Raw genomic sequence first — 14,789 nt, forward strand, 5'->3', positions numbered from 1 at the left:
CATCAAATTGTCTTCCAATATTTAAGTTGAGGCAGGAATGTATTACTGAAACACTGACACTTAACATGCACATGCAAGCATGCACATATACTCAATGCCATTTTGTATTTAAAAACAGATTCATTGAATTACCAGGGACATTTCCAAATAAAATTCACGTGAAAATTTAAACGACTTACCTCTTGAATATTCATGTAGGCATCACCCAACAAAAGGAAGGTGTGAGGTCCAGGCAATTTGTCAATTAAGTCCCTGAAGAAAAATGTAAAATTATACATATAATTCCTGGACAATTCCTGGACCTAGGAGTCAGCATCCCATCTTTGATTTTTGGCATCTTGACCCAGAGACAACAATCTGGGAGGATAGGTGATAAAACATCCTCCACGATGACTTCCAATGCCGGTGCTCTGCAAGGGTGCATTCTAAGCATCTTACTATCCTCCGTACAGACTTACGACTGTGTGGCTAAATTCTGCTCTAACTCCATTTAGGTTTGCAAGACACACTCTCTCTTTTGCCTGATGTACTCATGTATAGTATGATTTGGCTGTGTAGCACTCAAAATAAAGCTTTACATTGTATCTTGGCACAGTGGGAGAGTCTAGGGTCAGAGGGCTCAGCCTCAGAATAAAAGGACATACCTTTACAATGGAGATGAGGAATTTCTTTCTTTAGCCAGAGGGTGGTGAATCTGTAGAATCCATTGCCACAGACGGCTGTGGAGGACAAGTCATTTGGTATTTTCAAAGCAGAGATTGACAGGTACTTGATAAGTAAGGGTGTCAAAGATTATGGGAAGAAAGCAGGAGACTGGAGTTGAGTGGGAAAGCTAGATTAGCCATGATCGAATTGTGGAGCAGACTCGGTGGGCTAAATGGCCTAATTCTGCTTTTATTATGTATGAATGCTAATATCAATATCAATCCCTACATTACCATTTGATAAGATTGTGATTAATCCTGTTCCTCATCCATTTCATTTTTATGGTGAATTAGTTATCGCATATTACACAATTTCCTCGGAAACAGCGATCATACAATTTCAAATTTCATATTGATGGTGGGAAACATGGACATGAAACTCGTGTCCTGACCTCAAAAGCAATTACAATGAGTTGGTTAAAGTGAACTGGAATAACGGATTACATGTAAACGTGGTGGATCAGCTGTCGCTCATGCTTATTTCATAAACCTCACCAATGGTATACTCCTTTGACAAAGAATGGTTTTATAAGGATACACCATCAGTAACTAACCAAGGAAGTTAAGAATCGTATCAAATGAAAGTTAAAGTATAGAATATCGTGAAGATCAGTAAAAGCCCAGAGGGTTAGAGATTTTTTTAGAATCCAGCAAAGGATGACTAAAACAAAGAATAAAGAGGGAAAAGATGAAGTATGAATATATACTAGAAAATATTTTTTAAACTATCTACAGGAATACAAAAACCAAGTGGCTAAAGTAAACCATGAGTGCTGGAAAAAGTCAGCTGGTCAGGCAGCATCCCTGGAAGGAATGGACAGGCAATGTTTCAGGTCAAGACCCCTCTTCATTCCAAAGAAGGATCCCGACCCGAAATGTCATCTGTCCAATCTCCCCACAGGTGCTTCCTGACACACTGAGTTACTCCAACACTTTCTGTTTTTCTCAACATTCCTGCAAGTGCAGTTTCTTGTGTCTTAGCTAAAGTAAATGTTAGTTGCTTTTCGGATGAGAGTGAGGAATTAATAATGGGAAATATAAAACTGACAGATTCTAAAGATTGACTTTGGAACGGTGTTCATGGCAGAAGGCACTGCAAACACCTCATAAACACCTCTAATGTGACATGCATGTATATTAATCGTGTTCAGCTAAGGGACAATATCAGTGAATAATTTGCAGCATTTGTTTGTGGAGCTTGGAGTTCAGTTATTATATTACAAGTTAAAGTGTTCACAGATTTGGGTGTAATGAAAGAAAAAAATGGTGATAACTGATAAATGTAGCTTAATTTTAATAGCAACTTTTTGCGAACAAAAAAGCACTGGTTATGACTACGGTTTCTTCCCAGCTGTTATTAGGCAACTGAGCTGTCCTCTCACCAACTAGAGAGTGGCCCTGAACTCCCTCCTACCTCACTGGAGACCATCAAACTATCTTTAATCGGACTTTAGTGGACTTTATATTTTACACTAAACGTTGTTCCATTTATCCTGTATCTGTACACTGTGGATGGCTTGATTGTAATCATGTATGATCTTTTTGCTGTAGCACGTAACAATTTTTTTTCCACTGTACCTCGGTACATGTGACACTAAACTAAACCAGACTGACAGAATTACTTAAATTTATGTGCACATACAAGTATGCTCCAAAAGTTTTTCAGTGACAAAAATAATAAACAAAACTAAACTATGGTTAAATACAAATTGAGCTTTGAAGTGAGTTCCATCTTCAATATATTAGAAACAAATAAATAATGTTCACAGTATGAAACAAAGAGTTTGCACCTGTAGCAGCTTGCGTACAACTGCTTGTCTTTCCTCTGATTGAGGTAAATAGCTGCCATCTTCTCTTTTGCTTGAATAAAGTAAGGCTGTTCAGGTGTGACATTTCGAAGCATGCTAAGTGCCAGCTCTATATCCCCACGTACAACAGCAAGGTCTGCATTAGCTATTGTGACTCTTAATTCTTCAGAGGTGCCTGTAAACTCATTGATAGCATCTTGCATCACCTTGGCAGCTTCATGCTACAGAAACAGAAAATAAGTATTTTTATCACTGTAAGAATATCATCGTATAATTGTATATAACATTTGATTGTGGAAAAGCAGCAAGCAACTTGTATTTTATGCAAAGGCTGGTGTAAGATCTGGAAAAAATGCTTCACTGCTTGTGAATAATAATACAACTGTTTTTATACAAATACAGCAAAGCTGCAATACTCCGGTGCGCTCGGGACTGATGATGCTAGATTAAGGCCCTACAGCAGGCGGGTGAGCGAGCGGATCGAGCGCAGCCTGCGGCAGCTGCATAAAGCGGCGGTGGAAGGAGCCGACGGCATCACACTGGGCCAGGCTGACCCCTACTTCATCGATCCAGTGCCGCCAGGACACCGGGCCTTAAAGTGAGAAAATAAGAAACTGCAGATTTCCTTGGACCAAGATTGGACTTTTCAGAGTTGAAAGCTGCAAGATTGCGCCAGAACGTAGCGACTGTCTGCGTGCTGTTCCAGAAGAGGATCTATTGTACTCACGTACAGTATGATTTGACTGCATAGCATGCAGAACAAGCTCTTCACTGCATCTCTGCACACATGACAATAAACCATTGAACCATTAAAAGATTTTCTAGACTATCAGATGTTATCCCACTAATCGTCCACAGATATTAAATGTACAATCATTTCCAATGCTCCAGAGTAGAATAACATTTTTTCCAGAGAACATGGTAGGTTTAAAGGGAATAGGAGAACATGAATAGGTAACATTCTGGGTCGGGACCCATCTTCAGACTTGTGGTAGGGGGAAGAATGCTGGAATTCCTCAGCGTTTTGTCTCCTTTTCACCTCTGGCCTTTGTCCACCCATCTGCCAATTGAATACTCTCTTCACCTGTATCCACCTATCACTCGCCAAGCTTTGTCCTGCTGCTTATTTTTTCCAACTTTCTTCCCCCAACTCCATCAGTCTGAAGAAGGGTCCCGGCCAGAAATATCGACTATTAGCAAGGGAGTGTGGGTCCCCAGTGAGAAGAAAGGTAGCAAAGGAATCAGAACATAGTGAGTGGGATGGGTGCGCATGAACAGAGGCCCCAACAAGGGATGGACAACATGGGAACAAGATCCCAATGTGTCAGGAGAACCGAGGGCATGGTTTATTGGAAGAGAGAGTAGGACCTGGGAGCTGGTGAGTGGATGAGGGAACTGATAAGGATGACCTGTTATGCCCAATGCTGGGCCAATGGGAACTCAGATAAATCAGATGGAGGATTATTGGTGTTTTACTGAGAATGGAGTTTTAATGAATGCACAGAGCCTTTTACCCAGGGCAGAGGAATCAAAATGCAGAGGACATAGATTTAGGGTGCGATGAACCAGAAGATCATTTTTTCCCCTCACAAGTTGGTGGGTATGTGGAACGAGGTGCCAGAGTAGGTAGTTGAGGCAGGTACTATAACAGCATTTAAAAGTGATTTGGACTGCTACATGGGTAGGGTTGGGTTTATGTTAAGTTTATTAATGTCACGTACAGTGGTACAGCGGCACGAGGTACTGTGAAAAGCTTTGTTTTGCATGCAATCCAATCAGATAATACTATACATGAATACAATCACATCAAACCCAAGTGCAACAAATAAAGCAAAGATACAGGTTACAGAATATGGTTCTCAACATTGTAGCGCACCAGTTCCAAAGACAAATTCCAATGTCTGCAATGGGGATAGAGGTGAATTGAACTGTACCCTAGCTAATGGAAGGACCATTACCAGAAGCCTGATAACAGAGAAAAAACTGTTCCAGTCTGGTGGTGTGCGATTTCAAGCTTCTGTACCTTCTGCCGGATGTCAGCAAGGGGAGAAGCTGTTCCTGAGTTCTGTGGATAGGAAGAGTTTAGAGGGATATGGGCCAAATGCAGGCAAATGGGACCAGCTTAGCTGTGGACGAGTTGGGCCGAAGGGCCTGTTTTTGTGCTGTCTGACTCTATGACTCTAACTTGGGATAAGAACAAAGGTTGGGTTTTATCATATTTCCAGAACACCTATCTGAAATTACAATTTGCTTGAATCCAAATCGTACTTAAATTGTAAAAACTGCAATCATTATTCTGCTTTATGTAGAAAGTACTACAAGGAAAGCAACCCTCTGTATTACCTGTTCTCCGATGCTACAGTGGGCATCTGCCAGCTCCAGGAAAATGGAAACACGATCGGCTGCACTAAACTCAACGATTTTGCTTTTAGATTTGGATGTATTTCCAGTTTTTTTCATCGCAGGTAAACCTGTAGCGATCTGCAAGGTCTTAATGGCTTCCTGAACATCCCCCATTTTCTTCTGCGTCTGGGCTTTAATCAAATGGTACAGAGGATGCTCCCGAACCTGGAACAGTAAATTAATTAAAATTATGGAAACAAGATCAAGGTTTCGAATTGCTTTTGTCTTATTTATTCACCTTTCTCCTAGTGTTGATTGTGACTTGGACATTCAGCCACCTTTCTCACAGAGGTGGAAATGTCACATATTGGAGGGCATAGCTTTAAGGTAAGAGGGGCAACGTTTAAAGGAGATGCGCAGAGCAAGGTTTTTGCACAGAGGGTGGTGGGTGCCTGGAATGCACTGCCGGGGGTGGTGGTGGAGGCAGATAGGATAGCATTTAAGAGGCTTTTGCATTGGTACATGGATATGCAGGAAGAGGAGGGAAATGGATCACATGCAGATCGAGGAAATTAGTTTAACTTGGTATCATGTTCAGCACGGACCTTGTGGGCTGTAGGGTCTGTTCTTATGCTGTACTGTTCTATGTTCAAGGACTGAAAATTTGAATAAAAAGAGGCATTCACTTCTAGAATTCTATAAAGATCTTAACATTACGAAAATAATTTGGAAATTAAAGAAAGTTTAAAATTTCACTTGACAATATGCTGACCTCATGGTCAACTTCTGATATATCACAAGACCTGATAAAGGTATATAAAATGATGGGAGGCAATAATAGAATAACAAATCAAAACCTTTTTTTCCCCGGTGGAAATGACAAAGACAAGAGACATAGCTATAAAGTGACAGGGGGAAAATTTAAAGGAGATTCACAGGTCAAGTTTTTATAAACAGATGTACAGTGCCCTCCATTATGTTTGGGACAAAGACCCATCATTTATTTATTTGCCTCTTACTCCACAATTTGAGATTTTGTAATGGAAAAAAATCATGTAGTTAAAGTGCACATTGTCAGATTTTATTAAAGGCCATTTTTATGGCCAAAGTTGTGCCAATGAAAGTCAAAGAAGCCATTATGAGACTGAGAAACAAGAATAAAACTGTTAGAGACATCAGCCAAACCTTAGGCTTACCAAAATCAACTGTTTGGAACGATTAAGAAGAGAGCTCTGGTGAGCGTACTAATCGTAAAGGGATTGGCAGCCCAAGGAAGACCTCCACAGCTGATGACAGAAGAATTCTCTCTGTAATAAAGAAAAATACCCAAACACCTGTCCGACAGATTAGAAACATTCTTCAGGAGTCAGGTGTGGATTTGTCAATGACCACTGTCCGCAGAAGACTTCATGAACAGAAATAGAGAGGTTACACTGCAAGATGCAAACCACTGGTTAGCCGCAAAAATAGGATGGCCAGGTTACTGTTTGCCAAGAAATACTTAAAAGATCAACCACAGTTCTGGAAAAAGGTCTTGTGGACAGATGAGACGAAGATTAACTGATCAGAGTGATGGCAAGAGCAAAGTATGGAGGAGAGTAGGAACTGCCCAAGATCCAAAGCATACCACCTCATCTGTGAAACACGGTGGTGGGGGTGTTATGGCCTGGGCATCTATGGCTGCTGAAGGTACTGGCTCACTTATCTTCATTGATGATACAATTGCTGATGGTAGTAGCATAATGAATTCTGAACTGTATAGACACATCCTATCTGCTCAAGTTCAAACAAATGCCTCAAAACTCATTGGCCGGCAGTTCATTCTACAGCAAGACAATGATCCCAAACATACTGCTAAAGCAATAAAGGAGTTTTCAAAAGCTAAAAAATGATCAATTCTTGAGTGGCCAAATCAATCACCCGATCTGAACCCAATTGAACATGCCTTTTATATGCTGAAGAGAAAACTGAAGGGGACCAGCCCCCAAAACAAGCATAAGCTAAAGATGGCTGCAATACAAGCCTGGCAGCGCATCACCAGTGAAGACACCCAGCAACTGGTGATGTCCATGAATTGCAGACTTCAAGCAGTCATTGCATGCAAAGGATATGCAACAAAATACTAAACATGACTACTTTCATTGACACGACATTGCTGTGTCCCAAACATTATGGTGCCCTGAAATGAGGGGACTATGTATAAACACTGCTGTGAAACCAAAATGTATAAAATGGCCTTTGTTAAAATCTGACAATGTGCACTTTAACCACATATAATTTTTTCTATTACAAATCTCAAATTGTGGAGTCCAGAGGCAAATCAATAAATGATGAGTCTTTGACCCAAACATTATGGAGGGCACTGTAGGTGGGTGCCTGGAACGCATTGCTTGAGTGGGGGTGGAGGCAAATATGATAGTGGTGTTTCAGAGGCTTTTGGATAGGCACAGGGATATGCAGGGAAAGAGGGGAATACGGATCATGTGCAGGCAGAGAATAGTTTAACTGCACCATATTCGGCAGGGATATCGTGGCCTGTTCCTGTGTTGAACTGTTCTATGTTTTGGACGTTATTACTTACTTCAAAATTATAACTCAAACACATTTCCAGGGAATGTGAGCAGAGTTTGAAATTTTCTTGAGATAAGTGAACTTGGGCCATCAGGAGATGGGCATCTGCAGATGACGGATTCTGTTCTAAACAATGCTGCAGATTGAGCTGGGCGGCATCAACATCACCTGTTAAAGAACAAAGCAGAAAAGCTGTAAGTTTAAATCCGCTGCTTCCTGCAGCATTTTCAGTTCGTAATCAGTTAGGAATATTGTCAAAACAGTTCCTTAGTCTATTATTTTATCTATTCATGCGTCCACTTTACACACAGTTCATTTGCGTTAGAGGTTTGGGCGGCACAGTGGCGCAGTGGTAGACCTGCTGCCTCGCCAGCGCCAGAGACCCGGGTTCGATCCTGACTATGGTGCTGCCTGCATGGAGTTTGTACGCTCTCCCTGTGACTGCGTGGGTATTCTGCAGGTGCTTCAGTTTCCTCCCATTGGCTTTGGTAAAATCGTAAATTGTCCCTAGTGTGTAGGATAGTGATCGCTGGTCGGCACAGATACGGTGGGCCGAAGGGCCTGTTTCCGCACTGTATCTCTAAAGTCTAAAAGTAAAGTCTGAAGATGTTTCTTTCACGAGGAAGTTTTTTTTCATCATGTTATCAGGCTATTAAACACGACAACCTCAAATAAGCTCTGAACTACATTAGACTATTATTATTATTATTATTGCACTACTACTGTTTGTTTTTTGAGTATGTGTGTATGTGTTTGTGTATATATATATATATATATATATATATATATATATATATATGTGTGTGTGTGTTTGAGTACTTGTGAGTATGCGTGTATATATACACATTGAACTTTTTTTTCTCTCATTTATCATATTGTTTACAGTGCACTATGTTTACATATTCTGTGCTGCAGCAAGTAAGAATTTCATTGTTCTATCTGGGACATACGACAATAAAACACTCTTGATTCCTGAAGTTTAAGCAAACAGTTTCATTTTTCTGGTTAGGCAGCATCCCTGGAGAACATGGATAGGTCATGTTTTAGACTGGGACCCTTTGTCAGACTGATGTCAGAAGATGGGTTCCGACCCAAAGCGTCACCTATCCATGTTCTCCCTGGATGTTGCCTGACCCACTGAGTTACTCAAGCATTTTGTGTCTTTCCTTGGTAAACCAGCAACCGCAGTTCCTTGTTTCTAGTTTTTTTCTGCAGATCATGGTAGGCTAAAGATATCAGAATGAATTTACAATACATAGTATTTATCTCTCCCCTCCTAAAACAGAGAGAAGAATAGTTGCAGTATTAAAAGAGCCCCCACGTTTTCCACACCTCTGCAGAAGCAGGTTCCCGGTGAGCCGCGACCATATCTCAACAGCAGGCCTGGCTCGCGCGCTTTGGAACCAGGAACTCGCTGGAGTCGTCTGTGGCTTGTCTCCAGCCTGACCCCGAAGACTGGGAACTGGGGAGGAGGGTGAAGGGAGTCAGTGACAGACGCTGGATAAAGGCCGTTTTCAAGATGCCGGCGGACAGAGGAGAGGATCGGTGCTACCAGGACAACGAGCCTTTAAGGCCAAGATATGACTGTACTCTTAAAAAATTTGAAACTTTGTGGGCGCCAGAACCATGGCAACTCTTTCTTTGTGTACCCTCGGTGAAATCTACTTTTACACTACAATCATTGCACTTTTGTACTTATCCGTGATTGTGCTTATCTATAGTATGATTTTACTGGATTGTATGCAAAACAAACAATTTTGCAGTACCGAGGTACATAGCTACATGTGACAATAAAGTATGTTCAACATCATGAAATACCTGCCAAGTACTTAACCCTGGCCATTAAAAAGGCAGCCTCCAGTAGTCCTGGCACTGTCTTCACGATAGTCTCCAGCACGGATGCACATTGTTTCAGCAATGGAGAGAGAGGTTGGCCAGGAGATGCAGGCTGAAAGAAGATGAGACCATCACGACTAAAGACAACCTGAGTATATCAAGTTTACATTGTTTTTCACTGAAATATATCGAACAATTTCAAAGCAAGACATTTAAAGAACTACTGTGATTACTTAAAAAAAATATGCAGGGTTTATGTCTTCAGAGTTGCTCAACAGATTTTTAAAACTTTTGGTTTTAAAGAATTAGATCTAATAACTGTACAACTCAGCAGGAATAAGTTAGAAAAATAACAATTTTCCACATCCTCTCCACTGACCCACTACTCCAGCCTTTCAATTAAATTTATACAGTGCTCTTTCTGTAGACAATAAGGAGCCGGTACACTTATCAATCAAAACTTAAGCTACACTTATCAATATATTTTTCCAATCAATACACGCAACATTGAGGATACTTAAGCATAAAATAATGATACTACAACTCCAATTATTAACAAATAAATGTTCCAATTCATTCATTTACATTCTCCATAAGCTAAGCACAATTAATGAACATATATGTCACATTAGAGGTGCCAGTATGCACTACCGTCACAAAAAAAACAGTGACTTTACACGTGGAAAGTCCGTCCTAAAAGTAACTAATGTTGGAAAGAATCAACAAATCAAATATATTTTAAATCCTTTGAAAGTTTATCACACTAAAACTTGCTGCCATACTTCTGCTACTTGATGACTATTACCACCATTTTCTGTTCTTTGCTGAAATTTCCAAAGTATATAGTATTTTGCTTTTACATGAGTAAGATTCATTTATTCTAGCCTATGTTTGTGTGTTTATGTTTAGGTATCCAGATATGAAAGGAGGATTAAAGCACATTCTTTCTGGCGATTATTGTTATGCAGACTGCCCCAGTTTCCAACTGCTGCAACAATACAAAGTAGAACTGCTGTAGTTTCCCAAGGCCTTGCATCTTTGTTAATAACTATCTTTTTAAACACAAAAATAAGTTTAAATAACTGATACTTTCACTAGTAAAAGCATTTGTACTAATTGTTTAATCATTAGATTAGTTTTTAGTTTAGAGATACAGTGTGGAAACAGGCCCTTCAGCCCGACGAGTCCACGCTGATCAGCAATCACCCTATACACAAGCACTAGCGACAATTTATAATTTTTACTGAAGCCAATTAACTTATAAACCTGTATGTCTTTGGAGTGTGGAAGGAAACCGGAGCACCCGGAGAAAACCCACACGGTCACAGGGACCACGTACAAACTCTGTACAGACAGCATCCGTAGTCAGGATCGAACCCGGGTCTCTGCCACTGTCAGGCAGCAGCACTACTACTGCGCCACCCGTACTGTCCCTAAACAGTTTGAGCCTTTCCTTAGTAAACGACCATCTGCAGTTCCTTGTTTTGACATTTTGACTGTTTGTGTTTTTCCTTTCCCACAAAAATGAAGTTTGTTTTGCTTCCAAGCATATTTCTGTGAATGTTAATTTAAGGTTTTTACCTGTGTGGGACAGAAGGCGAGGTATTCACGAATTATTTCTACTAAAAAGTCAGGATTTAATTTTTCATAGTAGTGAATTCCAAGTGGTAGGCCTTGCAGTGAAGAAAAGTGGGCGTCAACAGCATCGTTCAACAAATTAATAACTTCATCTTGTCTTTTGTGCTTTTTCACTGCCAAAACCGCACACAAGTACGACAATTCCTGGGAAGAAAAAAAGATTGGTTTAATGTTTAAGCAGAAAATTACTTCCAGAAGCCAGGATTTCCAATCAATTATTAACGGTGCACACTTTTATGAAGGGGGACATGAGCTACCTAGCATGAAGCCAGTCCCCACCCATCAACTTATTAAATAGATAGACACAAAGTGCTGGATTAACTCAGTGGGTCAGGCAGCATCTCTGGAGAAAAGGAATAGGTGACGGACATTTCGGCTCGAGTTCCTTCTTCAGACTCTGACTGAGACAGACTCAGAGTGACTCAGAATGACCCAGAGGAGGGTCTCGACTCGAAATGTCGGTCACCTATTCTTTTGCCCCAGTGATGCTGCCTGACCTGCTGAGTTACTCCAGCACTTTGTGTCTATCTTTGGTGTAAACCAGCATTTGCTGTTCCTTCCTACAGCGTTCTTCAGTATAGATACAGCATGGAAACAACCCCTGGGCCCACCAAGTCCGCACTGATCACCAACCACCCATACAAGTTTTATCCTACATACTGGGAACAATTTTAACCTACAAACCCGCACGTCTTTGGAATGTGGGAGGAAACCAGAGCACCCGGAGAAAACCCATGCAGTCACAGGGACAACGTCCAAACTCCGCACAGACAGCATCCACAGTCAGGATTGAACCCAGGTCTCTGGTGCTATAAGGCAGCAATTCTACTGCTGTGCCACTGAAACCCTCCCCCCATCTCATCCCCCCCCCCCCTCCCTTCCCTCCCCTGTGCCGCACATGAACTCCCACTTATTTGTCCCCTGCCACTTTCCACCCTTGGCTTTACAATCTGCAACTCTTCAAACCTATCTCACATCTTTCTTTCTTACCTCTTGCTTTTTCTCCAACCATCTGCCTATTATAACCCCCACCCCCCCCCCCCCCCCGTCACCTGCTTTGACCTATTACCTGACACGCTTTGTCCTATCTCCCTTTTCCTCCCCCCCCTCACATTCAGTCTGAAGGACTTGACCCAAAACGTCACCTATTGATGTTCTGCAGGGATGCTGCCTGACCCCCTGAGATACTCCAGCACTGTGTCGTTTTTTAAAATGTATGGACAGATATGGAAAGGAAGGGATTGGGGGATAGGGTCAAATGCAGGCAAATGGGACAAGCCCAATATGCCAACTTGGTTAGCATAAACTAGATGTGCCAAAAGCCCTGCATCTGTATTTATACAGCTCTATAACTACGATGGAGATGGGTTTGATTTGAAGTTCATGTAAATTTCTAACCCCTTTGCTTCCTTTCAAACTCCTTTCCTATCTTTCAAAACCTTTCTCATGAATTACTAGTGATCAGAATATATAGAAATTTGTAGATTTAGTTTTAGATGTTCGGTTATTCCTCTTGGTAACAGTAGCATGCAGAAATGCATATGTCTTAATATTTGAAATTAAAAGAAACAAAATCAAAAACACCCTTACTGCAGATTTTCCAATAGATTGTTGAATTTCATTAAGAAAGTCCAGTTGTTGCTCTGCATCTTCTAGCTGTCCTTCGATTAGTTGGCATCTTATAATGCCTGCAATTGCAACAAGCAATGAAAAATAATCTTCTAGTCAAATAAAGGATTTCCCATTTACAAGTATCCCAAAAAACTTTTAGGTGATCATTTGGATGGTGGTAAATTAGACTAACGTCTCATCACCCTGCTGTGTATCTGTCACTAAATATATCATTTTAGAAGATCAGTGTTGAATTAGACGTTAGAGATAGAGTGCGGACACAGGCCCTTCAGCCCACCGGGTCCGCGCTGACCAACCATCACTTACCCATAAGCACTATCCTACAATACGGACAATTTACAGATTATTGACGCCAATAAACCTTTCAATTCTGTACATCTTTGAAGTGTGGGAGGAAACCAGAGCACCCGGAGAAAACCCACGCAGTTACAGGAAGAACGCACAAACTCCGTAGACAGCACCCAAGATCACGTTCAAACCCATGTGTAAGGCAGCAACTCTACCTTACTGTGCCACACCTAGGCATATGCATGGGTCACTGAATTAAAAGAAAGGGCTTTAGTTATGCCTGAGCAAACATTAATCAAAATATAGCAATGGAATTAGTGAGCAGATGCTTGAATGGCAAAACCATTTTAGACAATAGACAATAGACAATAGGTGCAGGAGTAGGCCATTCAGCCCTTCGAGCCAGCACCGCCATTCAATGCGATCATGGCTGATCACTCTCAATCAGTACCCCGTTCCTGCCTTCTCCCCATACCCCCTCACTCCGCTATCCTTAAGAGCTCTATCCAGCTCTCTCTTGAAAGCATCCAACGAACTGGCCTCCACTGCCTTCTGAGGCAGAGAATTCCACACCTTCACCACTCTCTGACTGAAAAAGTTCTTCCTCATCTCCGTTCTAAATGGCCTACCCCTTATTCTTAAACTGTGGCCCCTTGTTCTGGACTCCCCCAACATTGGGAACATGTTTCCTGCCTCTAATGTGTCCAATCCCCTAATTATCTTATATGTTTCAATAAGATTTTAAGTAGTTTATGAAAGATTCTCACTAAAATTATTAATAAGATACTTAGAAATATGTCACTGCAGATACAAAAGACATCCTAACATAAACAAGGCATGGAATTTGAAAGGAATCACAGAGGATTCAAATTTTCCACTCCCCTGACACATCAACCGCCTCAAAGTTTCCACTCCCCTGACTTACTCGAATATCTCCCCTCCTGAACGTACAGCTCTCCGCTCACTCTGCAGCAACCCCGACTTGATAATCAAACCTGCCGTGGTAGTCTGGCGTGCTGACCTCTACTGGACTGAGGCCAGGCAACAACTCTCAGCCATCTCCTCCTACTTATCATTGGACCATGATCCCACAGACGAGCACCAGGCCTTAATCTCAAAACACCATTACAGATTTCATCACTTTGGCTCTCTGCCCCCTAAAGCCTCCAACCTTATCGTTCCCTGACCCCGCACGGCCCAATTTTATCTTTTCCCCAAAATCCACAAACAGAACTGGCCTGGCAGACCCATTGTTTCTGCCTGTTCATGTCCCACCAAATTAATTTCCACCTACCTCGACTCTATCCTATCCCCACTGGTCCTCATTCTATCTTTGTCCCGCCCCCTCCCCTGACATCAGTCTGAAGACGGGTCTCGACCCGAAACATCACCCATTCCTTCTCTCCCGAGATATTGCCTGACCCGCTGAGTTACTCTAGCATTTTGTGCCTACCATGGAATTTGAAATCTCCTCTCATTATCGTTTGGCGGATCAGATGAAGAGCCATCAATGTACCACAGGAGCCAATAAATAGTCATAATCTTACAGTACGGAAACTGGCCCTTCACCCAACACGACCATGCCAACCTGGATGCCCCATCTACAGTACTCCCACTTGCCCGCGTTTGGACCATATCTCTCTAAGTCTTTCCAATCCATGTTCCCGTTCAAATGTCTTTTACATGTAGTTGATTATTTTCTCTGCAATGTCAGAGGCTCCGGACAGACCGAAGAAGCAGATAGGGTAGACAGTCAGGACCTTTTTCCCAGGGTCAAAAGAGTGCATGGTACGAGGGGAAAGTTTAAAGGAGATGTTTTGAAAAAGAGTGGTGTGTGCCATAGAACATGCTGCCTGGGGTGGTGGTGGAGGCAGATACTATAGAGACATTTGAGAGGCTTTTAGATAGGCACATGAATATGCAGCGAATGGAGGAATATGGATCACGTGCTGGTAGATGGGATTAGTTA

At 41.7% G+C, this 14,789-nt stretch overlaps 1 protein-coding gene across 1 annotated transcript in view; it reads right to left on the reverse strand.

The window, feature by feature from the left end:
* The window catches only part of ttc21b (tetratricopeptide repeat domain 21B), a 53,449-nt gene that overhangs the window by 24,072 nt on the left and 14,588 nt on the right, over positions 1-14,789 (reverse strand). The window contains exons 10-16 of the mRNA XM_078403788.1: positions 12,491-12,588; positions 10,844-11,044; positions 9,245-9,374; positions 7,437-7,594; positions 4,856-5,080; positions 2,495-2,733; positions 180-252 (exon numbers count right to left, since the gene is read on the reverse strand). Of these exons, the coding sequence (XP_078259914.1) occupies positions 180-252; positions 2,495-2,733; positions 4,856-5,080; positions 7,437-7,594; positions 9,245-9,374; positions 10,844-11,044; positions 12,491-12,588 (1,124 nt within the window). The remainder of the gene's footprint in view (positions 1-179; positions 253-2,494; positions 2,734-4,855; positions 5,081-7,436; positions 7,595-9,244; positions 9,375-10,843; positions 11,045-12,490; positions 12,589-14,789) is intronic.

The sequence above is a fragment of the Rhinoraja longicauda genome, chromosome 8 (genome assembly GCF_053455715.1).
Source record: "Rhinoraja longicauda isolate Sanriku21f chromosome 8, sRhiLon1.1, whole genome shotgun sequence".
Classification (NCBI taxonomy): Eukaryota; Metazoa; Chordata; class Chondrichthyes; order Rajiformes; family Arhynchobatidae; genus Rhinoraja; species Rhinoraja longicauda.